We start from the raw sequence: 26945 nt of genomic DNA on the forward strand, positions 1-26945 counted from the left end.
AAAACATATATCGCGGGGGCTTTAGTGTATGTGAAACGTTTCTAAGTTTTCATGCAAAATATGTAGATTAAGATGCTATACCAAATCTCATAGTGACATTTAATAATTGGGGTTATGTGTTGGTGAATGGTTTTAATTTAAACCATGAAGCAGGGAGCGTGTTTTATTTTGAAATTACTTTATATGTGTGTATGCTGCTCATTGTCTTAAACAATGGCGCTGAACATGTCGATATAATTCAATTTGGAAATACCAAGCATGCAAACCAGCAGGTTATGAATCATTATAACCATAAAGATCGGTATCATATGAATTTGCGATGCTTTCTTGGAATATGACATTAAAATTAAACATTTCATAATATGCCCTTTTTCATTATATAAGTCATCAATAATTTCCATACATGCACCATGAAGATACTTGCTAAAGTTTGATTGTATAATATAAGACATCTTTTCAACGAACTGCGATATATGGGACGTGCACTTATACTATACCCGCGATTCTTACACTTATATTTACCGGAATTCATGTCGTATAATTAAAAGCCTTTCTCGTGAAAACAAAAACTGAATACTGTGCGTTTTCACTCTTTGGTTAGTTTAAACAGTAACAACTAACAGTCATTTTGTGACTTTTTCTTATATATGAATTGTCTAGGATATTTATGCCTAAATAAAGCAATACTAATCATGTGTGTACGTTTCTTATACATTATACTTGTCGCTTTGTTTCTTTTTTTTCAAACATATTTCCAACACAAGAGTCAGAATAAATGTAACTGCATTGATACAATATTAACTGTCATGGTGGCAAGTTGTCATTAATTGTAACATATATCAGATTTAAAACATATGATACTTCGCCTCGTTTATGTAATGTGTTTTAAGTATATTCAACCATTTAAGTTCCGAACATGGTGCTACATATGTTGAAATGTAAATCAGTAACGCGCTTAAATGCGAATTTTAACATAGAACTGTATAGAACAACGTTACAAAGCATGAAAAAGGACGTCAGTTTTGTTCAGTGCAACGATTAATACGTATTAATCTTAGTAAATGCACATCTATTTTGACACTAGTATACTTTCCATTAACAACGTGATCTTTAGAAGCGGACTTTGGGCTTTTTGAGATAGAAAATGACATAACACATACATTCAATGCGTGTTTTATTAGATTTTCTTTTAATTAAAACTACAAGTAACAAGGTTGGCAATAAATCAAGTATTTTAATGTTTACAGCCTATCTTTTCTAACATTTAAATCCACTGATTCTTTCACCCAGATTATTATTTCTTGACCATATCTTTAAACATAATCGTGCTTGATTCGAGTCCCACGTTACTGTCATAACTCATAGTAGTCTGGTCATCTGTTTCAGGTGAATACAAACCATTAAGGTTCATGTAGTAGAAACACGCACTATACCACCAGCCACCTTTGACGATTGCCGCACAATTTGCTTCCGGGTATAGGTCGACATCATGATCATACGTACTGAAATCCCTTCCAACCGCGCCGTTTATGAGGAATGTGTAACGGGTATCCACTGGAAAATAGACCAATGTTCAATAAATTTAACGTTTAATACAACATGTATATCAATCGAGACTTAGATTTATACCGCGGTGAGCCTGCAATCTATTTTTTTTGCATAGCCTCAACTTATCTGTTGAATTATTTAAGTGAAGTAGCATATATATTTATGAACTGGTTTAAACAAGCAATCGGACGAATAGACGAACTAACAAATGAATGATAAACCAAACAAAAATACAAATAGTTTAACAAACGAATGAGCCATAAGTCATAAATTACCGCCTTGCGACATTAAACGTTCCCCAAGATTTAATGTATAGTTGGTTCCTTGTCGCAAACTGAAATTGCCGTAGACATCATAACCTGTTCTTCCGTCGTAGCGTGATATATTCACGCGAAGTTGAAGGGATCTATGAGATGTTATCTCGTAGATGTATTTAAGTCCTGTGAAATCGAATATTATTTATTAGAACACTGATTTGATAAATATTAACGTAATGAAAGTCCAGCAGGGGGACAATGCGCATATTTACGGTGGCATAGAGGTGACATTCACCTATGTTAGCTATGTCGTGGCCTCGAGATAATAAGTCGAGGCCACGAGATAGAAAAAAAGAGGAGTGCAAAACTAAATAGAATAGGAGCGCAAATAAAAAGAGCGGTGCAGTAAATAAAGGAAAGGTGCCTTAAACAAAAGAGGAGAGAATGTTAGCTATCTCGAGGGAACGACTTAGCTAACTCGTGGCAACGAATTAGTCAGCCAATCAAATTATGTGTTATGGTCCTACATGGTGATCTTTATACAAAGGGAAGTAATCATCACAGGAAAAAAATGTGCCAGCTATATATATATGCGTACAGAATATTTGCACATGCTACGAAAAATTTGAATATCAGTATTTGTATATCAGTCCCGTCATGACCGGCAGGTAAAGTTTGAATACATTTCTTGGACATTCTTCAGCATCGATAAAGGTACTTACTTGTTCATGCAAATAATAAGTAATACGCCCTTCTTAAATCACATGAAAGGGAGGGACATAAGAGTAAAAGCAATTTTCATGACTGGATGCAACTTTTGAACTCCGGATTGACAGCCAAATGATAAAGCATTTTAATTCTTCATCATTTATGAGATACCGCAATTTACGACATATGTAGTGAATGAGTATACAGTGGCGCTTCCGTTAATCAAGTTATAGAAGAGATGTGTTGTTTCAGAAAAACATGCAACGTATAGACGTTTTAAACGGTTTTTGGTCGATGATCGTTTTTTTAAGAGTGACAAGAGGAATAAATTAATTTAAAAGTGGCACATGAAATAAAATATTTTATTCATATGATCACGAGTCTCCACAAACTGTACAACGGAATCAATCAATTTTCTGTATTTGTTTGGGAACCGGAAAGGGCTATTGTACATTTCAATTCCTCCCCATTTATTTGTTTGGGTAAGGTATGTATATGCAAAATTTGTCAGAATTATTTGGTTTCATGCCTCCTGATAAGTGAGCACGTACAAGTCTTTATATGCGCAGGTAGAGTTCTTTGTGTCCGAATGTACTAAAAATGTACATGTCTTTACGTGCGCGATTTTTCAACTCATTAAAGGGGCCTTTTCACAGATTTTGGCATGTATTGAAGTTTGTTATTAAATGTTTTATATTGTTAAATTTAAACATTGGATGTTAAAAGCTCCAGTAAAAAACAATAATAAAATCAAAAAAAGAAAAAGAGTAACCCTCAACTGGGCTTGAACCATTGACCCCTGGAGTAAAAGTCTATCGCTTACACCACTCGGCTATCCGTGCTCTTACCATAGCTGATGTGTTATATACTTTATATAAGCAATCCTCGTAGTATCACCAAATAAAACGACAACAACAGAACTCTCCAAATTATTAAATCGTTTCGCGTTGCTACGCTTGATATTTTTCAGGTTTTTAAATCGTCAAAAGATGCATATAATGGATATTTTAGAGCATGGTAAATGTTCAGTATTACTGTTTCCTCATAAATATTATAACTACAATGAAAAGTTGCGAATCTGAAACATTTTTTTTTATTTGTCAATTTGCCAAAACGTGAAAAGGCCCTGTAAACACGCGCAAGATCAACTCTTTATTGACCCATTGACGACCAGTATAGCATTCAATGAAAGCACCAGTCAATTTATTGTATTTTGGAAAGGTATTATTTATAATATATATGTTTGAAAATTATATGAAAAACAAAGAATAAGAATGTCTTTTGCTATAACGCAATAAGTTAAATAATATAATATACTTAAGACATTCTCAATCTTACTAACTATTACATAGTGTTTATGTTGGTTCTTTTAGTTACAGTAGTGTATATACTTATAAACTTTACCTAGCCAATATTCACCAGCCGCATGGCCGAATTCATTTTCATAGTCACTAAAGTTTCTGTAAAAATCAACACTTCCGTTGAAACGTCTTTGAAATATCTAAAACAAATCATATAAAAACATATTTGTATACATGTATTTCCAACTTTAAACTGGAATCTTGGAACATGAAAAACAAACACCTTATTCAGTTTTAACAAGTAATTAATCACAACATCAAATGGAATTTAAGGTTCAATAGATTGCATATCGTCCACTTTCCTCCATCCCTCTCCAGTTTACAGTACATACATGTATTTGTATCTTGGTGTAAATGAGAGGGGTGGTGATATTGTTGGCGTCGCTCTGGAGAGCGGCGACTAGTATGTAATGCATTTTTTTTTCGCTTATGGGAGGATTTTTGTTTTAAGAATATCTTGCATAGTGGCGATTTTTTGTGTAAATACGTGTAAACAAGTACTGCATTTGTGCCTATTACATTTATTACAACATTTATTGCGAATAATGCAAAGCTAATTGTTTTAATTAATAACTGATCCACAACTGATCTCAGGGGAAAGATCACAGGGACTGGGCAAATACACGAAACTTTCTGGTTTTGTATAAAAACAAAACATTATCAAATTTTATTTATTTTGTAGTTTTTTCTAATTTGCTTATTTAGTGGAGAATCAATGTAGTCTAATGTAATCTTTGACGACCCATCGCGCAAGCAAGTTTATTGGAAGGCGTTGTGGTACGAACACGTACAATGTATTAGTTTATTAATAGACATATAATAACGATCGCTATACACAACTTCACCAAATAGCAGTACATAAATGATGTCAGCCGGAATAGTTCAGTTGGGAGAGCGTTAGACTGAAGTTGTTTGAGCAACATTCATCTAGAGGCCCCCGGTTCAAACCCGGCTTCCGGCACGAACGGATCAGTTCGGCGGCTGACAATTTTTTTCAGTCAGGTTAATAAATATAATAAAGCTTTATTTTATGTAGACATTTTAAAATCCATTTTACTACAATTGGACATTTTATTAAAATTAATGGATGCCGCGTGGTGACAACGTTAATTAAAAATTCTTACATCACTTAAATATCTTATAAAAAAATACACGTGTTTTTATATTAACAAATAAATACAGACAACACATCTATTATCCATGTATTTTTATGGTTGTTTATCATAGGCCCTAAGTACTATCCCTACCACATATAGAGCGCGAAGCGCGACACGTATTATTGATTGTAACGATGAGTTGCGATAAAGAAAGCAGCCGCTTATCAAGGAGGTGCTGTGCCCAGCAACCCGTTTCCCTAGAGTCAAGCACTCCTCGGAGTTTTTTTTTAAGAACCACATATAGAGCGCGAAGCGCGACACGTATTACTATCCAGGTGGTATGGGCCCTTTAGCATTATCTGACCATTACGTCCATAGAATTTGAGAAATTTTGAAATCGTTGTTCGAAGTCCAAAATTTTCATCCGATTGTTCCCAAACTTGCACAGGTTTTTTTATCAATGAGAACCCAACCCGAACTCTATATGAGCAATACCGGACCATAAGTCCAGAATTATGTCTCTTTGAATTTATAAATAAAAGTGAAAAACTGCTTGGTTAGGTGATTATGTCAACATTTTTTATCAGATTCTTTCCAAAATATCAGTGTCTTCATATCAATGAGCATTTTTACCTCATTAAAAATGAGAAACATCGGGACAATAAGTCCAGATTTTTTTATTAAATTTGACAAAATAAACAATTTCCACTTGTTTAAAAGATTTCACAACTTTCGTCTGAATCTTTCCAAACTTGTTTAGTGTTTTTATATCAGTATTACTCGAACCCTATTGAAAATGATGAATATCGGAGCAATAAATCTATTATGATCTTTTACTGAATTTCAAAGTATTGTGAAATGCAGCTTCTTTATGCAATTTACAGTTTTCATTCATTTTTTTTTCAAACTTTTACAGTGTTTTCATATCAATGAGTACTCAACCCCTATCGTAAATGAGCAACGTAAGAATAAGTTCAGAATCATCTCCCCTTGAAGTTGAGAAAAATATGAAATTACGCTTACAAGATGAAGCAGATTTTTTAAAACATACACAGTTCTGTTTCATTAATGAAAACTGCACACGGATGCCAGTAAGAAAAGGAAACCGATGAAAATAAAATGAATTATGAAATATTTGGGGGTTACAACACAAAAGCATAGATAATGGTTATTTGGGGGTTATAACACAACATCATAAATAATGGTTATTTGGGGGTTATAACAAAAAATTATAGATAATGGTTATATCAGTATCTTTTTCTATTTTGTTTAAAATAATCGTCCAATATATTGATATTTACAGTAGAAAAAAAATCGTTCCATGTAACGTCATTGAGTGCCTTTTACACTGAAATTCCCGACGCCCTTTGATGCTTTGCATCAATGCTTATCTTGTATTTGTAATTAAACAAATACTACCGTCCATCCTCCTCCATCGGTCTCCATGTCACAGAACACTTGTACCTTGGTGTGACTTAGTGGAGTCGTGATGGTGTACACACCACTATGCAGGGTGGAGTCAATTCTTTGCAGATCAGAACAATCTTTTGCTTCAATAAAATTCAACAATTGCTTATGTTTTGCACCTTTAACACATTTAAGAATATCACATTTTACAAGTTGTCTGTTAAGACTTATATTGTTTTGTTTTTAAAGTCAAACTTAATTCGCTCTGAATATGAGGAGTATTCATAAACGTATATGCATATGTTTTGCTACAAAGTCGGTATCTATGACAGACAATATCGACATAAAATGCAATTTAAGCACAAGTCGTTGCATATCTAAATCATAATTAAAATTTATGCTTGGAATTTGTGTTGGAAATAATAATGACTAAGGTTTATACGACACTTGTTTTAGAGATTGATATTATGTTAATTTATTTCCTGTGATTTAAGAGCTCAGCACAAGTGTACACAATAAAAAGGCCTTTTTTAATGATTTGGCATTTAACCAGTCCTTTACTAAGAACTATTTACATCAACATTAAGCAAGAACTTCAGAAAGTATTACAGAAGTTCCAAAGTTGAAGGCAATTATGATTGTCTTGAGCGACAACTTTGTGCAATGGAGCGGAACTATTTGAATAAATTTGGGAGAGAACAATTTAACCAACATTGTTGTGAAATTAACGGGGAACAATCCAAGCATACTTATATAAACCCCAAGAAAAAAAAGGCGTAAAATCTAATTTTAAAGATGAGATGGCAAGCATGTGTATTGATTGGTTACACTTTTCCCATATATGGTAAAGGACAACTGAACACACCGCTTGTCAATCCATCCGATACTAACTGGGTTTCGATAAAATCACCGATTATTTTAATATTTTAAATCAAGCTAAATGAATCTTCAATGTAAAGTATATATTACTGAATCTTCATGTATACAAACTATATCATAGCTATAAGTAAAATTACCAAGACAAACTCCGCATTCCTGAGTTTGTGATGGATTTCCAATACAGCCCTTTCCGCCACGTTCTGGTGCAGGGCTGTTGCACTGTCGACTCATTGTTTGGTTACATTTTGTACATGCTGACGATGGAATCCATTCTCCCCATTGACCGTCCACTACAATGTAAAATGAAATCGACTGAAAAATGTGCTTCAGTGTTTCAACTGACTTGAAATGTGTTAACTTCATAAAATGAGGTTCGTACCGACGGAAATCTTTTAAAATCAATATATTATTGAATGTTAATATATAAAATACACTTTATAGTAATGTTACCAGGACACATTCCGCATTCCTGAGTTTGTTGTGAATTTCCAACACAGGTTTTTCCGCCATATTCCGGCGGAGGGTTGTTGCACTGGCGATTTCTTGTCTGGTTACAATTTGTACATGCTGACCATGGATTCCAATCTCCCCATTGACCGTCAACTACAATGAACAAATGTAAAACGACTGAAAAAAAATCAAGAGCTTCAGTGTTTATTTGACTTCAATAAAATATGTGCCTTTTACCAAATTAATTCATAAACACAAGTAAATTAATTTGTAGAAATACGAACCAAATTACCTAATAACTCATGCCTAAAAGCATATGTGTGATCCTGGTGCCAATGCAAATTTAAGATCACATTATATTAGAGTGTATACTTGCTTTATGAAACAGCTTATATGTTTTTGTTATGTTTCTCAACGTGCATGGGGTATGTTACCGCTGTTATGGCAGTTCTTGTTACAAAGGTCCCCAGAACAGCACTGAAAGCAGTCGTGAACGTCAAATGATCGGGAATTTGAGCTCGTTTTGTAACCCCGCTTTCCTATAATGTCTAGGTTAGGAATCTGACGCGTTCCACAAATCTGCAAAGTTAACGTATTGCTATGTAAATGCAAATGTTTTCTAATTATTGATAAGAGATACACAATTCCTTGTTAAAGCAAGTTTACTTTGGACGTTACGTATAATAATGACCTTACAAACATTGCAAGGCCCTGACAACGCTCGATTGGTCATTGTCGGCTCGGGTACTACTTACATGTATCCCGGTTACCCTTAAGTATACTTACATGTACCCCGGGTACGGTAAATATACAAAAACGTACCCGGAAATTTTAACGCTAAATCGGTCGTTTTCGGCTCTTTAAAAAAAGTTCACGTTTTCGGCTCTTTAAAGAAAAGTTCATATTTATGCTCGATTGGTCAGTGTCGGCTCGGGTACTACTTACATGTACTCCGGGTACGGTAAATATAGTAACACGTTCCCGGAAATTTTAATGCTAAATCGGTCGTTGTCGGCTTCTTTTAAAATTAATTATATTCACATTTATGTCAATTTTCTGTTGAATGGCCTCTATTTTATCGTAACTCATACTCAAAAAGCATGTTAATGCAGTTTTTTTTTTAATTGAAGTTTGATTAAGATAAACAATACTGTGTAACGGTAATCGGTAGCGCGTTTTACGATATCTGATTTTGGGCGGGAATACAACTCGGGTACAGTCTTATATCGACCGGGTACGTTTAAGTATATTTACCGTACACGGGGTACATGTAAGTATACTTTAGAGTATCCGGGGTACATGTAAGTAGTACCCGAGCCGACAATGACCAATCAAGCCTGAAAACGCTTAAGATGCACATTATAAACAGTCTGTGATTGAAAAGTCTAAACAATAAAAACTTTTTATTTCATGTATATATTTAATTTTTTAAAAATGCGTTTGATTAATGTATCATTTGTGTCGCACTATATCATATCCCCTATTAAAGATAATAGTACTTCAAAGAATGAATATGAGATAATACAAATGGAACTGATTTATAAAAGGATGTGTAAAAAGAATATCGTTTATACCTCTTGAAGCAAGCATTTCGATGCAAAAACTGTTGTTCCAAACATGCCTTTACCAGAGACACTACACACCTGTTAACAAATTGGCATACAAAGGCCAAAAAATGATATCTTTAGTAAATTGATTAAGGCATGTCTTATCGAAAAACGTCTAAATACGGAAATAATCTTGATAACATTCAGACATTTACGCTGACATAGTACGTATTATTATGTGTGTATATACTGACAAAATATGTACCCATTCCGAAATAAAACAATCAGTAAATAAAATGTGTCTTTTGCGTTTTAAAATTTTCAAATATACATTTTTTTCGATATAATTTTAAGTATTTACGCAGTTGCTTAACACGATCGTTGCTTAAAAATCTTAAAAACCGTAAAAAAACATTGTCGATTTGATATTACCTCGCCGCGTCGACATAAGTCGATGTGGTGACACCTGCCGTCGGATACCGCTTCTATACAGTTGTAACATACGGGTCCACGAGAATCAGGATAGCCTATGAAAAATGCACAGAGTGTGTACTAGTGTGGTATGTGCAGAGCGTGTCCTCAGTGTACTGGCAGCACACTGACAGCGCTCAATATTAACTAACTGACACGCCCGTTCGCATGAGGACCGATATGCAATCTACTATGTGCTTCACAACTTGTATTTAAGGCGCAATGGTCGTCTATAGAATGGGACGCTTAACGTATATCGCAGTATATCCCGTAACAGAACTTAAGATCTTCAAAGGGCGATGTCGGTATTAGAAACGACCCGGTGCACTCAATAAACATCTACTACGACCAATTCATTTTAATACGTATAAATTACAATAATGCTGCCTTTTCAAATGAGTAAATCATATTGACGTGATAGAGTGATTCCATTGAAACATTGAGTTCCCGGATTCAATTTATATTTACCAATGAAGCTAATTTTCATAATTGTTTTTTTTCTTCATCTGATAAGTTATAAATAATTTCACACAAAAATGATAAATATGTTTTGTAATATAAATTGCACGACCTACCTGGTTTGCCACAACCCTCGTGGTTACATAGGTCTTTATTACAACATTGAGAGCACTGACTCGTCGAAGAAGTTGAGGTAATGTTTCTGCACACCTATATATACGAAGTTATAAAATTTTCCGCATGAGTAAATATGAGAACATTGTATTCGGACACGAAATTTATTTTTATAATTATGGATAACATTTAAAGAAGGGATATCGTCAGTTAAAGGGACTGTCCAACAAATTTTAGCATGTATTAAAGCTTGTCATTAACTGCTCAAAAATGCTTTATATTGATAAATTTAAACATTTGAACTTAAAATCTCCAGTAAAAAATAAGAATACAAATTAAAGAAAAAAGAAAAAACGTTAACCTCCACAGGGCTCGAACCACTGACCCATAGAGTCATGGAGTTATGGAGTAAAATGTCTCCCGACTTTACCACTGGACGATCCACGCTCACGACAAAGGTGGAGGTATTTTTTAGCTATACAAATGTATAAGCAATCCTCGTAGTTACCCAAAATATCGGTTCGCGTCGAACGACGCTTTTGACTGTTGGACAGTCCCTTTAATAGAATAGGCACGTTTTTTTACGAAATATTACTGAAATAATCGGTACCCTCTCATTTATTCAATTGGCCTTCACTATCGGATGTTGAACCGTAGGATAAGAATGCTATTAGATATAAGTGTAAATGGCTTGCAGCATGTGATTACGAAAACGCAGGCATGTCGAAACCACTGCTGCAGCTGCTGACGAGCATGCTACTTATATCACGCAGTAATTTATAAATGGGGAGTAACAGGTTTCCACAACACCTTAAAAAGTAATTCTTTAGCTGAAGTAATCTCAAGAGACTGGACATATTGAACATATTGAACAGCGACTGGTAAACAATGTACTCCATACAAATACACTCAAGTGATTCTTGTGTGTCCTAGGTTAACACAATTCGTCTTGCCGCCGTTGCATTGTTCTATATAATGTTTTATTAGAGAAATGGTAATGTGTGACCCAAATACGATCCTTTAGCCGTATTTCTGATGTTGTTATGTGTTTGAAATTTGATTAGACAGTTTGATTGTGCAATTTTAAAGCCATAACAAACACATGAAGACGCCATGCCTAATCTGATATTTTGAACTAGAACCCGTACTCAGTAACCTGACCCTGACCTTATAATATATTTCATGAAACGTTACGGTGGACACTTATGTCATGTATTTAATACGAGGAACACATGCACAGACAATACGGAGTGTCAATTAAAACAAACAATTCAAGCGAAAACAAATATTAAAATAGACTTTAATGTGTAATTGTTGTTTTGCAATACCTACATTATCTCTCATACATCCAAGGGCATAGCCTTCTTCTCCAAACGAATTAATCTTTCTTTCAACGAAGCAAACCTAAACAAACAATGGAATTTGTACATACAAATTATATGTGCCAATCATTTCCTCACCAAAAAAAGCAGCAAATAATATTGCGGATATATTAGTATGGTTAACACATGACATACATAGAAAAAGCATGAGTGTAAATATTCACAAGTTCAAATAAATTTATGTTATGGACGCTGTTGGTTGAGTTCTTTTGTATACACATGTCCACCTAATAAAATTTAACATTCTGCTTCTTACTTAGCAGGTCAGGTTAAACATGTTTGACACCCCAGTCGAGAGTTCGATCCTTGCTTAGGGATTAATGGTGAAGCTTACTAAATTCACTTACATTTATTGTGACAATTTATTTAGCGGCAACAACAAACACCAATCGTACGGCATGATAATTCCAAATTTAGGAAATGCAAACATACTTCAATTGTTGGACATTTACCAATCATATATCTGCATAATTATGTGTATAAAGTTCACAACTTTCAATTAAGCAGCTAAAATAAATACATAAATAAAGGACATCTAGTATGTGCACTCTTTAAGTATAATTTACCTCATTTTAAGTTATAATCAAACTGTAATTCGCGCTGATATCTTAAAACAAGTGTTTTAAAATTACCGATATATACGCAGAACCAATAATAATGCGATGCGGATAGAGCGACTCAAAACGATAATAGCGTTCAATGCGTAATGAGCTAACGATTGTCGCTAAGTGGTATACTGCTCTTGTTTTTTCAATGTCTTATGTATAGGCACAATATCTCTAAATATCTCAAGTAAATGTTGTTTAATTTTAAAAATATTGTTCAACATATTTCTGCATGTAAAAGATTACGTAAATAAAGTCTCTTAATAAGTCCGGCGTGTATAATTGTTTCTTTTTTCATTTGCATAGAATTTTGAAATATTAATGACACGTTTACACTGTATGGGATCCGTGATCATAGTGTTCCTTTTTACTGTACGTAAGCCATATAATTTAATTCTTAATTTCAATGCCGATTATATTTTGCTAAATATATTGTGTGTTCAGATTAGTCGTTTCTGTGTGTGTGTTTATCAAATGTTGTATTACAACAATAAAAAAAATTATTTAGCTATGTAGACATGGCTTTAACACACGCCATTCTATCACATAATATCACTATTTCATACCTTCAATACGTAACAAAGTACTGGTAAATAAACATTTGAGAAGCAATAGCTTTGAAAACTATGCTTGCGACAGGACAATCCTTAACCCATAAAGATAAGACTTAGGGTCATCTGTAAAATCAGACATAAAATACGGGAAAAGCGTGATAATTTAGTTATAGGTTTGCTAATTAAAGACATGTTACCATAACATATGGTGATACGTTGTTATGTCGTAAAATTATGAAGTCAATTAAATCACTCAATGGTCGCATAGGAACTGAGGCAACATGTTTATTTATTGAGGACAAACAACCCAATTTAGTAAACAATATAGTTTATTATGTCTTAATAATCGGATCCTTACTAACAAAGACGTGTTAAAGAAATTTGTTTCTTACAAGAACTTTCTATTTCATGAATGTATGCTGTTATTTTTTATAAACTGTACAATATATGTTTGGAATATGCTTCAATATTAGAGTGTCCGGAAAAACACTCTTATCACCATCTGCTTGCCTTTAATAATAATACATACATCACAGCCCATTACAACATAAAGTATAACACGTGAATTAAACCAGGATCATGACATAATAAAAACAAAACAAATAGCTTAGGGATAAAACAATTAATACAGCAATCAAAGGGAAAATTAATTAATGTGAATAAGATTTCAGTAACCTGCGGTGTTTTTTTTTTTCAAAACAAAATAATTACAACACTTAGTCGCTTGACAAATGTTACTGCTCTGAAATTAATACATCTGAAATACATACGTCATTATCCGGACAGGTCATGACTGTTGTGCAATGGCGTGGTTGCTCAACGTTGTCGCATGTTAAACACGTCAGAGCTTCAACTGGTAACACATTTGCCAAAATGACATGTGAAGTATAGCATATTGCAAATCATTCCTATGTTTCGTCTGTGTAACTTGGTTTTCCACCGTCGTAAGCAGTATTTTGGTCATATCGTCGCGGTCAGTTAACCAACTCGCACTTTTCCTGTGTTACCTGAATGCTTTTATACTTCTAACTGTATCTGTATAATTGTATACACCTATGCCACAAACTGACAGTGCTACATTTATCTTTATAGGAGGATAGTAGACGTATAAAAGAGTTCACAACCAATCCCACACACGTTATGTGTCTATGATGACATTGTCATTCTCTCTCTCATCAAATCGCTATTCAAAAATAAAATTATATTCTTACCTTTCTGGGCATAAAATAGCCACGAAACAGCAATGAGCCAACGCATTATACCTGCATTCGTATAAAATAATATTTATAGATTTGAATATAAAATTTAATGTTTGAAACTTAACTAAACATTTAACGGTAAAATGGATTTCACGTTTTACTTACTAAAAATATTGTTTTCTTATTGAATAATCATTTAAGAAACTTACCGTTTGAAGCGTCGACATTTGCTATCTGAATAGAATGTTCTCAATTACGTTATTAATTAGAACTGATAAGCTCTGTTTAAAGAGCCATTTCCATATAGTTTAATGATGTTCATTAAATATACTGACTGAAAATATCACATAGATTTATTTATTTAAAATAGTCTGTGTTTATTTAATACATATACATCCCCACAAACCTTAGCGCACCGCCAACCTGCTCGGATGCCCCTTACAGAGACCCCTCCCTAGACATACACACAGGTACACACGCGCACCGGACTTTAAGAGAAACGCTCTCAAGTCTTTGCCATGATTTATCTTCGTTCTGTTCTTTTCCTCACATATGCTCATTTATAGACGATTTTTACACAATAGTCCTTATGAGTACCTTATAGTTCTTGTGTACATTATCTATATATCTCAGTTCAATCCTGTGTGGTACATCGAGGTACACAGTATATTGGATCATGCCCGGATCATATATTCATGGTATGTACTCTAAAAGACCTTTAGTGCATTTACCGTGTGTATGTTTCAACAAAAGAGAGATAGTCTTATGAAAATAAATGGCCATGGATCATACACAAACACGCTCCCTTATGATATGTCTGCATGAGTAAGCATTTGTATTGTTTGACTCTCTGTTTGTATGCTGCGGCCTACACTGTATTTAAGTAACTACGCCCCTACACCGAGATGTGTTTTAATGCAATTAATGACTAATTTGTCAACCTATGAAGAATAAAAAATACAATTCACACGAAAAATAATATATAAATATTACTGCAGAAAGTACAAATGAACTTGGATTAATTTCAGTAAAGTATATATATATCCGGAGAAAGAAATCCAGACCATCGATTTACCGGTTGTTTTTTCAATATTTTCCAGAGTATGTTAAGAAGGAGAAACTATTACAAGGACCACAGAAACAGCACATATTACACTGTAGCTGGCGTCTGATTCGCCGACGATGTGTAAGAGACTTGAGTGAATCAACCGCGCGTAATTCACCCGCTGTTTGCGCAACTGATAGATCATATAATGGTTTGCAGAATTCAGCGTCTTTAAAAGCATATAACGTTAAACATCGCCACGCGTCATGTGTGCTTCCACCCAAAATCCTAGCAATAAAAGAATGCGTTTGGTTTGTGCTGAACTCGTTAAGCAAATTTTCTATTTTATTTTATTAACCAAATAAAATTTAAGCCAGCGACTTATCGTTAGGTATTCATACATATTTTATAAGACCGTAACGAATAAAATGGATTTGAAGTCCAAAATTGGGAAGACCTTCATTGTAACTCAACTAACCCTTTTGTAATTAACATGTTTTAACCATTACATGCATTTGCATTAACCGTTACATGCAATCGTGCCACATCAAAATTAATACTGGCACACTATTTTATATGTAAATAAGTGAAAACAAGTTTTCATTGAGCTTAGCATAATAGCTTCTAAGTAACATAGTTATATTTCCTTCTAAATTATTTGCTGTCAAAATATAAATACGAATATCGTGCCCAGTAATAGTTAAATATACACATGTGCAGTTTCGCATGATAGTTGAAGTTGTGAAATACTTTCTATGATAACTATCTATGCTTAAACTTTTTCGCCGATTTCATTTAAACAGCCTTATACACAAACATACTATTGTTTATAAATACTTGTTCGTTATTAGATGGCATAAGATGGTAGGTATTCAGCTCTAATATCAATATATAAAATACATTTGTAATCAAAGCGGTACTTGTCTTCTAGAAGATTACAGACATTAACTGTTTAATTTCAACTGGTTGAGGATAAGGTTAAGGCCATATGCCACTTTCTTGTTGTTTTTTTCGGCGTAGCTGTTTAACTAAGCGTTTCACCTTAGATGACCTTTGTAAGCGTCCGATTAATTTGAATATAACATTTTCCGCGGGTAGGGATGAAACTTTTCAAAATAGAAAACGTGCATTATTGAAACTTTTTTTTCACATTTACATTAAGATGTTATCCACTAGACTTTCTATTTTTCGTAAGTATCGTGTATGAAAAGGGATTCTACTATTTTGTAACGATGTCATCTGCCTGATAAGAATGAAAAATTTATCTCTAAAGAAAAGGTTTGAGAGATAGAACAGTTTCACACTCAACCCTCGACGTCAATACAGTGTGTGCGTGCATTTATATTTTGATGATTGTCAAGTCTAGAGCGTTTGTACAAAAGGCTGTGTTTTTATATTAAGTAATTACCACAGTGTATTCTGTGCAATCGTATATGTTAGATCATAAAAGTATTGTTGTTCCCTATCCTGATATACGCTTTGACGAAAATATTTTTATTTGTTTTCGAAGTTGACCGTTAAACATGTAAATGTTTCAAGCTTAAAACAAGCCGTCGTTTTAGCAGTGAAATCATTATCTCACTTGAATGCATTTCATTCCAACCTGAAAAGTATCATGGCCAGTTCGCGCCAGTCACAGAATCGTTATAAAAATGCTATCGCGTTAACTAGGTGAAGTTGAAATTAATTTTGACCAGAAATATCTTTAATGAAGATATTCGGCAGTATTACTATGGTATGCTAATCAGAGATTCTTAATGAGATTTCAACAATTCCATGATATGTACCAGATGTGCTTAATTTAATTAGAAACATTGAACCATATAAATCATTTATTAAGCATGAGCGCGATCATTCGCGGTACTATTAACACTCGAATCCAAAAAATGTCAGACAAACCATTCAAACAGGTCTGTTCGAAGAACGCGCGTATAAATATTTCAAATATGTACGTGTGTGGCCAGTTGACTGGTATGTTATCATTTATTTTCATTCTTCTTGTGTTTTTCTACTCTGTATATTGAGATATATGATCAATACTATCTACTAAAGCAAAATAAGCCACGAAATCTGGCGCAATACACCGTAATTGATTAGGATGCAACTAAGAACTGCGCAGAAAAAGGAATTCGCTATCTTGGATCTCATTGATAATAACTGTTGAACTTTCGTCAGCCACAACAACAATCAACGCCGTATATTTTTAAGATAGTTCTTATCAATCAGTGTGCTAGCATGCGTAACCTTGAAAGACTAAACGAAACCGTTTTAATATTACACAGCTTGAAATATGATTGGCTGTTGAAATTCAAACTATTTTAGCAACTGTATGCTATTAATCGACCATATCAATCGTGATTAAAATCAACCGAATGTATTTGATATACGCCCATAGAGAAAACTTTTAAGTAACCAACATTCTTGAAAAGGTGCCAAAAGTGAAATAAAGACTGTGACGTAATATTTGATCCTCATTAATAAACATAAAAAAGTCATTTAAAATGCTCATAACTATTTATTTCTATTGATTTAAATCTAAGACAGCGTTTCCAATGTTCTCTTTATATTCTTAATTATAAGTTAAATGTAATGGCCTATTGGTCCCATGACATTAACAAATTGTGTGACCGTAATGTCCGGCCGTGTAAGTGAATCTTCTTCTACCCTCTACTGACGAATAGTGTATTAATATAGATTAAAACACCCAATGGTGACGTGTACAATGCAAAAACCACGTTCCCAAATGTAGCTAAGTAATATGATATGCAATAGACGAATAAATATGGTAGTCCGCTTTTTACATGAAATCATACAACACCCAAGACATGTCTAATTAGCGAGGTAAGCAATCAGTAATTAACTTGGTGTGTTCTTCTGTATTATCATCTGGAATCGCTCTCCAACATGTATCATCAATTAGCTTAGCCATTCCATAATTAGATCAGTATTGATAAAACATTAACACTGCTCAAAAGCATATGTAGGAATTTGCCAATTTCATGATTTTCTAATAATATTGAACTTCTGTTGTTAATACTTTTCCAATGCTTATAATATTTAGTATATATGTAATATAATTTTTAAGTAATATTTATTATGATATTTAATTTAATAATATTTAAATAATTTTTGTTGGTAATTAACTTTGTTTTACTATGATTTTTAATTTGATAATTTGATAATTTACTTTGTTACGCTATACATACTTCACCCTCAACAATTAGATTTTTATATTTTATGATATGAAAATCTATTAAGTTACATAGAAAAATGCATTGCCTGAAATATCATAACAAATTCTAACCCCAGCATACAAGTAATGAAAATGATTGTATATAAAAAGATATGTACAACATATAGGAAGTAAATGCATAACATGTTAAGTGATGTGTTAATATTCAAAGACAACAGCTGCAATAAATAAGTTTATGTAATGTTAATCAATTTAAATGCCAATCAAAATAGAGTGGAACAACATCACATGTCCAATGACGTTTATCGTTCGGCTTGCTGAATGTCGGTAGTTGCAGATGGAAGATCAAAACGTTGCTCACGGCGAATACGATGTTTGCTGTAAATCGGATCTCCCACGAAGAAGATAGGCACGTTTCCAAGCTGTGTATGTGAATAGCACGTAGTAAATACGCTGTTGCGTTCAACATGTTCAAGTCGAGATAAGTGCGTCATTTCTACGCTGTCGGCTACGTTGACCTGTGTATAAAGGTTCACATCGAGGCTGGCTAGGTCATTGTTGTTCTTGTTGTTTTTGTCGTTGAATTTACCGTCATCGCGTTGTTGTTTCTGTTGTTGTTGTTGTTGAATTCGTCGTCGTCGCGTAGTCGTTTCTGTTGTTGTTGTTGAACCTGGTGCCATCGTTTTTCCTGGGACATTAGTCTTCATGTGGTCAAAATTCTTACAAGGTTATAGCTATGGTAGTTTCCCATGATGTATTTACGGCGCCAGATTTATAAGGTTGAAATCCGCACGTCAATAAGATGAACCGCTGCATCATTCCATAGTGTTAGACGTCACAATTAGTTTGTCCATATTTGCGTCACGCAATGTCTTTTCGAAGATTTTTCGTTGATTTCATCTCAGCAATAAGAACCATGTAATATGCTTTGAGAGCAAAACACAGTGATGTCCCCATGCTATTCGTAGTATGGTCTTCAATTTGTTGTGAAAGGCGTTGTAAATTTTCATCTGCGTTGTGTTGATATTCATCTATTTAACCGTTATCCCCCTACTTTACTCTGAAATATCGTCATGACAACTTCCTAGAACGTCTAAGTAAATACAATCTTAGTTAAATCAATTAATATCGTAACATTTCTTCAAACAAAATGTGTTTGTGAAACACAATGTCCCCCTATATGACGTTTGACCTTGTAGGATGACCTTGACCTTGACCCTTCACCACTCAAAATGTGCAGCTCCATGAAATACACATGCATTTCAAATATTAAATTGCTAGCTTCAATATTGCAAAAGTGACATTACATGAGCAATTTTGACCCATATATTTGACCTTGAAGGATGACCTTGACCTTGACCTTTCACCACTCAAAATGTGCAGCTCCATGAGATACACATGCATGCCAAATATCAAGTTGCTGTCTTCAATATTGCAAAAGTATTCATAAAATTAGCGATTTGGGTCACATATATTTGACCTCTGACCTTGAAGGATGACATTGACCTTGACCTTTCACCACTCAAAATGTGCAGCTCTATGAGATACACATGCATGCCAAATATCAAGTTGCTATCTTCAATATTGCAAAAGTACTCATAAAATGAGCGATTTTGGCCACATATATTTGACATCTGACCTTGAAGGATGACCTTGACCTTTCACCACTCAAGTTGTGCAGCTCCATGAGATACACATGCATGCCAAATATCAAGTTGCTATCTTGAATATTGAAATACTGCAAAAGTGTACACTAAATGAGCGATTTTGACCCATATATTTGACCTTTGACCTTAAAGGATGACCTTGACCTTGACCTTTCACCACTCAAAATGTGCAGCTCCATGAGATACATATGCATGCCAAATATCAAGTTCCTATCTTCAATATTGCAAAAGTTATTGCAAATGTTAAAGTTGGCGCAAACCAACCAACCAACAGACCAACAGACAGGGCAAAAACAATATGTCCCCCGCTACTATAGTGGGGGACATAAAAAATTATACCATCTTAATATCTTGATATTTAACGTACATGCCTTTCCGAATTTTAAGACCTGTTTTTATAACTATGTTTGCCTGACATACTTTAATTATTTATACCGTGACCTAATAGACTTTATAAATTGCCATTTCCTCTATTTACTTTGTGGTGAGACAGACAGTTTTCTTTTTATATACAATCATTATCATTACTTGTATGCCTACCTATTGATATGTCTCAATTTTGGGTCTTATTCTCTAAATTATGAGGATGCCAAGGTTTTGATTTAGAACCCTGGATGAGATACGCTCACACGCCGAATTGACAGCCATGCTTATATAAATTTAATGCAAAAGCATTCGTCTACCATGCATTCAAACAATCTCCATTATAATTATTACTATTCTTTTACTTTCTAACTTCGTAAAATTCTTCAAAAAAAATCTTAAAAATGTCGTTGTCATGGCGCCTTTAACTTTACATTCCTAACTTTATAAATTTTGAAAATCTTTTCCCGATTGCCATAATTAATGAATAAACTGACCTCATCAAGTTGTCCTTTTTCCGTGGCCTCGCGTATGGTGGTTTTTTATTTCAGATTCAATCATGATCGTCACGAGCACCATTAAAATGACTGTGTGACATAGTCTTTAAAACTGAATAATAAGCATACACAAAGTCCTTTTGCAATGTTCATAACGATTTATTTTTATTGATTTAATTTCAACACAACGTTTCCAACGTTCAAAAAATTATCTTAATAGTTAAATGTAATGGCCTATTGGCCTCATGACAATAACAAATTGTGTGACTGTAATGTTCGGCGGTCTCTTGCTCTACCTAACTACCCTCTACTGACGTACAGTGTATTAATATAGATTGGAACACCCAATTCTGACATGTACAATGAAAAACACATGCCTAAAGATAGCGAAGTTACCTGATATGCGATAGACAAATAAGGATGCTAAGCCCGCCATTTATAATAATAAACATACTCAACAACATGTCTTATTAGCTTAGTAATTTCATAATTTGATCGGTTTTTATTCAATATTGACACTGCTCCAAAACATATGTAGGAATTTTCGCCAATTGAATTTCTGTTGTTGATAAAGTATCAATGCGTATAATATGTTGTATACTAATATTTAATATTTAATATCATATTTAACTTGTTACGTCAAAGTCTGCTTTTTGTTAAACATATGAAGCAAAAATCGTTTCACAAAGGCATGAAATGTGTGTGCATGTTTCAATGTGTTAAACAAAATGCACCACAAGTTGGACACGCTCGGATCGTAGGACACTTCACTCATACCACTTCCTTTATTTCGCCATTCTTCAATAGATCAAGCCTTGTATCTTTCCCAACGCATCCCGAATTTTCACACTGGTTTACGCCACCAGAATTTCAAACCCTCAGGCAAAATCAGCAAAACTCGAAGTGTTTGCCACCCTGGCGGCTGCAATATTGGCATATAACGCGCTGATCAGTGCTATGTTGCCTTGAACACAAATACATACATTAAGGACATTCTTTTATTCCGCAAGCCGTACGATAATTATAAGAAATCTTTGTTCAAAATCCCCAATTTATGTAGCAATAAGCGAAGCCATATGTTTGAAAGTCGAAAGGCCCACTGCAAATTGCAAAAATGACAATGTGCGCCTATTCTGTAAGTACATCGAGATGCATAGTCGCCAGCATCCAAAGTGGTTTTGGAGACACTTTTCAGTGACTCTGGGCCTGAAAAAGGTACATACCCTGAATCAAGGGCAAAAACAAAAAGTGTACGATGCATGAGGCTCTGGAACACGAAAACAGTATATAGAAATATTTAACGCCATGTATAAAAATATATCGAAGGTTTGGTAAAAATATTGTAAGAATTAATAAGAATGGCTTTACTCATAACATACAAACATTAGTAAATGTATTCAAGAACAGAACAAAGATCGTCTGTGAATTGCAATCTACGTCATTACCAACGTGTAAAAATAGCAGCATCGTGGAATATGAGAATCGTTAAAAACATGACATGTATCAGACAAGCAAACAGACACACATATAGCTGTAATAGTTATTTATGATTCAAAAACACTGACAACATTGATCCGGCTCTCTCGTGCTCTCTCTTTACACGTTGATGATATACAGTCAAAACTATGTAATTAAACTTGCGTTTGAATAGGATAAATAAATACGTATTTAATTGTTTATATTACGTTATTATTTATTATCATACGCAACTTACCAAGGACATAGCCACGTGGCACTTTTGCTCCCTGTCCGCCTGGCGTTTCTTCCAGGGTAATAAGTCCGGGTCTCTTGACAACACAATGTCTCTTGCATACACCTTCGATGCAGATCCACCGTTCAGTCTAGTCTTATAAGACGCGCAAAGAATTAAGAGATACTTTTTATATGGGATGAATAGTTTGGAACCAAATATAACCAATATAAAATGAAGCTTAATATTTGAGAGCGTCACAACTCACAAGTTGGACAACCGTTTAGTCGTAAAAATATAGAAACCCTATCCCCATGCTTTAAGCCGTAGTCTTTTATAGTTTAATATAGCTTTATAGAATTCGATTCGTTGTTAGCTATGACAATACAAATGATAATTCGATGTTATGGTGGTACACGCTAAAGCAAGCTGATGTTATTTCAGAACGACAGTATAAGAGAATTTAAGAGACGTATGAAGGAATCATTCAATTTACCATTAGAGGATGATATAAGACTAATTTACACAAGTAAGTTGCTTTTTCTTCTGCCAATCTTCTGTAATGATTTTTGTATTGAAACAATTCGTTTGCTTTTTTCCGTTAAACATATTTTATTATCCTCGTCAATAGGTATTTGGGGGTCGAGGGCATCCCACCCATACCGTACTTAATGTCCATGGTATATATGCATGTTATAGCACATGGTATACATTAAACAGCCAATAGCTTTTACATACCAATATTATCATTTTTTAAAGAAAATAGTTAGAAAAAACATACTTATTAAGTCCCATTTCACAAATTCTGGAGAACAGGTGACAGTAGTTCTCATTCTTACATGAACACGATTCATTAAAATGGTTAATTTCATTAAGTACAATGCGTATTATTATTGCTTTGTTATGCACAAAATATAGATAAATTATTTTATTTTTTTATTAATATTTATAAAACCAGATTTCTACTAATTAACTACCGTGGTATAACAATCTATTTATACTATTTATAGTGTTGAAGACGTCATGTGTACTACAGAAAACTGTTTGTATTTATTGTTCGCCATCCACCATGTCCCTACGTTGACCAGTTATGCACTGATATTGTCAAATAGTCATGACGAGCACGTCCAAAGCATTCACACAAATCGACGACACATGTGCATGTCTTTTTTACTTAAACAACTGCATTTCATAGAAACATGAAATGAGCTTGTAAGTCTAAACTGTCAAATATGTTATGAATAAGACATCGTGTATCATGCAATTTACACGTTTGTCTTTTACTATAGGGATATAATGATTGAATACGCAAGAACGACTGTAAACCAATTTTTATGCCCCCCTTCGGTCGGTCGGTCGGTCGGTAGGTCGGTCGGTCGGTCGGTCGGTCGGTCGGTCCGTCCACCAGGTGGTTTCCGGATGATAACTCAAGAACGCTTGGGGCTAGGATCATGAAACTTCATAGGTACATTGATCATGACTCGCAGATGACCCCTATTGATTTTGAGGTCACTAGGTCAAAGGTCAAGGTCACAGGAGAAGGTCACAGTTACTGGAAATAGGCATTTTAAGGATTTAGCATGGTTCAAACAAGGGAAACAACTACCGTTTATGCATGTCCTTTTTATTACAGCATTTGCCTCCCTTTAATTCATTTAAAATCTCATTTTACAGCAGAGATTCCAAATCTGACCTGTAAATGAGCCCCATATTTACTGCCAGTGCTAGGTTACCTTTTCCATTTGATCATTCTTAAGTATTGGTATTGTAATGCTGCTGCTACTGCTACTGCTACTGCTACTGCTACTTCTACTACTGCTACTACTACTACTACTACTACTACTACTACTACTACTACTACTACTACTACTACTACTACTACTACTACTACTACTACTACTACTACTATTACTACTACTACTTCTACTTCTACTACTACTACTACTATTACTACTACTACTCCTCCTCCTCCTCCACCACCACCACCACCACCACCACCACCACCACCACCACCACAACCACCACCACCACCACCACCACCACCACCACCACCACCACCACCACCACCACCACCACCACAGTGACAAAAAACGTATTCACACAATGGCTGCTACTACAACTTATAGCCCATATAGGGGGGGCATGCATGTTTTACAAACAGCCCTTGTCTATATCTTTTTGTACAATTCCTTCCACAAGTGGCGTAATGGTGGCCTTTTTATCATACATATTTATTCTCGTATGATGTTGAATTCTTTTTTTCTCGAAAAGTTTACCTAGATAAAAGAATAATTTCTTATATTTTCAATAATTTGAAAGATCACTACAATATCCAGAGGACGTTTTTTATTAATAAAACACTAAAATTTAAGCGGCATTAGGTCAATATGTAAATATTTCATTACTTGTATTTTTATTTGTTATGTACATGTTTATTTTGCCTATTGCATTTGTTTTGTGTCTAACTGTTTTACAAATGGTACCTTGCCATAAATTAAAGAATATATAATAAGTGTGTTCTCTCCTTCTGGAGAAGATGATGCTTCCCGTCATGTGTATTTGTTTATTTTAAACCTTAATAATTAGGCTATTTGGATGCAGTTTATACTTAAAACCAAATCTTGCATCAGTAAATGGATGATCTCACATTGAAACTAGATCTAATAACCACCATTGAGGAACACAATTCTATAAATGAATATTAACATTCGGATACAGCTTGATATTTAATTGATTAACTTGTCACTTTTTGCTCTGATTCAAAAAGACAAAAAACCACGTGTTGTTATATTGATTCGTTTTGTATTTTTAGGACAAAATCTTTACGAGGAGAATGAAAACGGAAGGGAAAACTGTATTTATTAAAGTTAAGTTTTACTGTTATATGATTTTTATTCTAAAATGAACAAAGCCAACAATGTTAATAACGGAGTTATGAAAAAATATAGACCATAATAATTATTGAACATATTACGCTCTGGACGTATTGTAATACATCGGTCTTCGCCGCTTATTCCTTGCACAACAATATTTATATGAGTCATTCGCGGAATGCATAAGGACGAACACTGCTAAATTTGCGATCGAAGTGTCCTTTTATACCATTATACGCTTGATGCTATTTATAGACACGTATCATATATGAACAGTCATATGATTGTGTAATGACAAGTGAGCTCCATTAATATGAAAACAGGAAGTGGCGTAGTTCAACCATTTATATTTGTAAACTGGGACATTAAGCCGAAATTGTACGTTATATGTGTATTGCAATTAAATCTCAATTAAACAATCTACGTATAATAGGACTAAAAATCATGCAGGTAGATGTAAAAGGGCATTGATGAAGAACGTTTAAAACGTCTCAATTAAATAGATTTACTATCAAAGCTGTAATATTTGCAATAGATTTAAATACTTATAACATCAAGACTGTTTTTATATCGACCGACTTTACCGGGATTCGAACCCGAAACTTCTTTAAGTAAAATCTACTCAGACCAAAAAACTTTTAAAAACGCTGTTTTTATAATATACGTTACGTGAACGTTTTGATCGAAAAGCATTACACAAGCTTTATAATTTAAAAGTTTTTGATTGTATGGTTAGCCGCATAAGAACTGTTATTGAAACTATATTTAAGCCATGAATGTTAATTTGCTTACAATGCTATAATGCCACTTTGTAAAAACCTGTCTGCCTAACCAAAGTTTTACCATTCTAATATTTGGTGCAACACTGTCTGCAAGTAGACCCAAGTAAATAAATCATAAAGTCACATAATGTAATTTGAAACAAATTCCTAAACACTGGTTGCCTATTTTTTCGAGATGAATTGAGGTTGTTGCCAATAAGACCTATCTATTGACTATGTTTACTGATTTTACTAAAACGGTTTGGGAGCTTTACATCGGAATGCAATTTTTTTCCATGAAATTATTTAGCAATAATCATTTACCTCTTAACTAGGACGATACCCGTGTTTTGAGGCTCTGTTTATTCGTTTCACGATACAATTTTCCATTACTCACATGTATCTTGTATATAGATGTATACGTAGAAATGTTCTAGTTTTAAAACTAGCAAAACATAACAGAATGGTTGGTGTAGCTGCTTGATGATTAATTGATTACATTGAGTTCATCGCTATATTATAAATTTATAAAAATAATTATTTATTTAAACTATATTATAAAATATTGGTATTACAATTTGAGACATAATCCATGTTTTCATTCAATCACCATGTATGTCATTAATTTCTGATAAAGCGAGAATTTCCATTTTGGCAATCAAAACATGAAATCATACAAACGTTGTTGTTTTATTTCTATGCAAAAATATGGCAATTATTAAACATGATTGTATTTGCATTACATTAAATGAACAATACAGTTTTTGTGTGAACAACAAAACTAACTATCAAGAACAACGAATCTCCAACATATAGCC

The 26945-nt window shown here is 34.0% G+C and overlaps 1 protein-coding gene and 1 long non-coding RNA gene across 8 annotated transcripts; one reads left to right on the forward strand and one right to left on the reverse strand.

Moving 5' to 3' along the window:
• Positions 1–1161: 1161 nt before the first annotated feature.
• Positions 1162–14316, reverse strand: LOC127845156 (ficolin-3-like). 7 transcript variants are annotated; one of them, XM_052375894.1, is made up of 14 exons: positions 14248–14316; positions 14051–14101; positions 13610–13692; positions 11631–11702; positions 10301–10394; positions 9687–9781; positions 9282–9350; positions 8142–8286; positions 7690–7860; positions 7395–7547; positions 6436–6521; positions 3918–4014; positions 1824–1988; positions 1162–1554 (listed from the first exon to the last, which is right to left on the reverse strand). In XM_052375894.1, the coding sequence occupies exons 2-14, from the start codon at positions 14094–14096 to the stop codon at positions 1295–1297; spliced, it is 1536 nt and encodes a 511-aa protein (XP_052231854.1). In that variant the 5' UTR covers positions 14097–14101; positions 14248–14316; the 3' UTR covers positions 1162–1294. The 7 variants fall into 7 exon arrangements, with proteins under 7 accessions (XP_052231854.1, XP_052231851.1, XP_052231853.1 ...); XM_052375891.1 differs by having other exon boundaries at positions 6391–6521; positions 14248–14312; XM_052375893.1 differs by having other exon boundaries at positions 6391–6521; positions 7708–7860; positions 14248–14307.
• A 293-nt stretch (positions 14317–14609) lies between these two features.
• On the forward strand, positions 14610–26743 carry LOC127845182 (uncharacterized). Its single transcript, XR_008033100.1, has 3 exons — positions 14610–14736; positions 22938–23022; positions 25306–26743. It is a non-coding gene; the product is annotated as an uncharacterized LOC127845182 (long non-coding RNA).
• Positions 26744–26945: the final 202 nt, after the last annotated feature.

This window comes from Dreissena polymorpha, chromosome 9 (assembly GCF_020536995.1).
Source record: "Dreissena polymorpha isolate Duluth1 chromosome 9, UMN_Dpol_1.0, whole genome shotgun sequence".
NCBI lineage: Eukaryota > Metazoa > Mollusca > Bivalvia > Myida > Dreissenidae > Dreissena > Dreissena polymorpha.

Bases quoted from the DNA above. Each gene is read 5' to 3' on its own strand.
- LOC127845156 (XM_052375891.1), bottom strand. From the start codon at position 14,096: ATGCGTTGGCTCATTGCTGTTTCGTGGCTATTTTATGCCCAGAAAG. The intron at 13,693-14,050 runs GTAAGAATATAA...ATGTGTTACCAG, and splicing joins GCTATTTTATGCCCAGAAAG to TTGAAGCTCTGACGTGTTTA. The intron at 1,555-1,823 runs GTAATTTATGAC...TCTATTTTCCAG, and splicing joins ACGTTTAATGTCGCAAGGCG to TGGATACCCGTTACACATTC.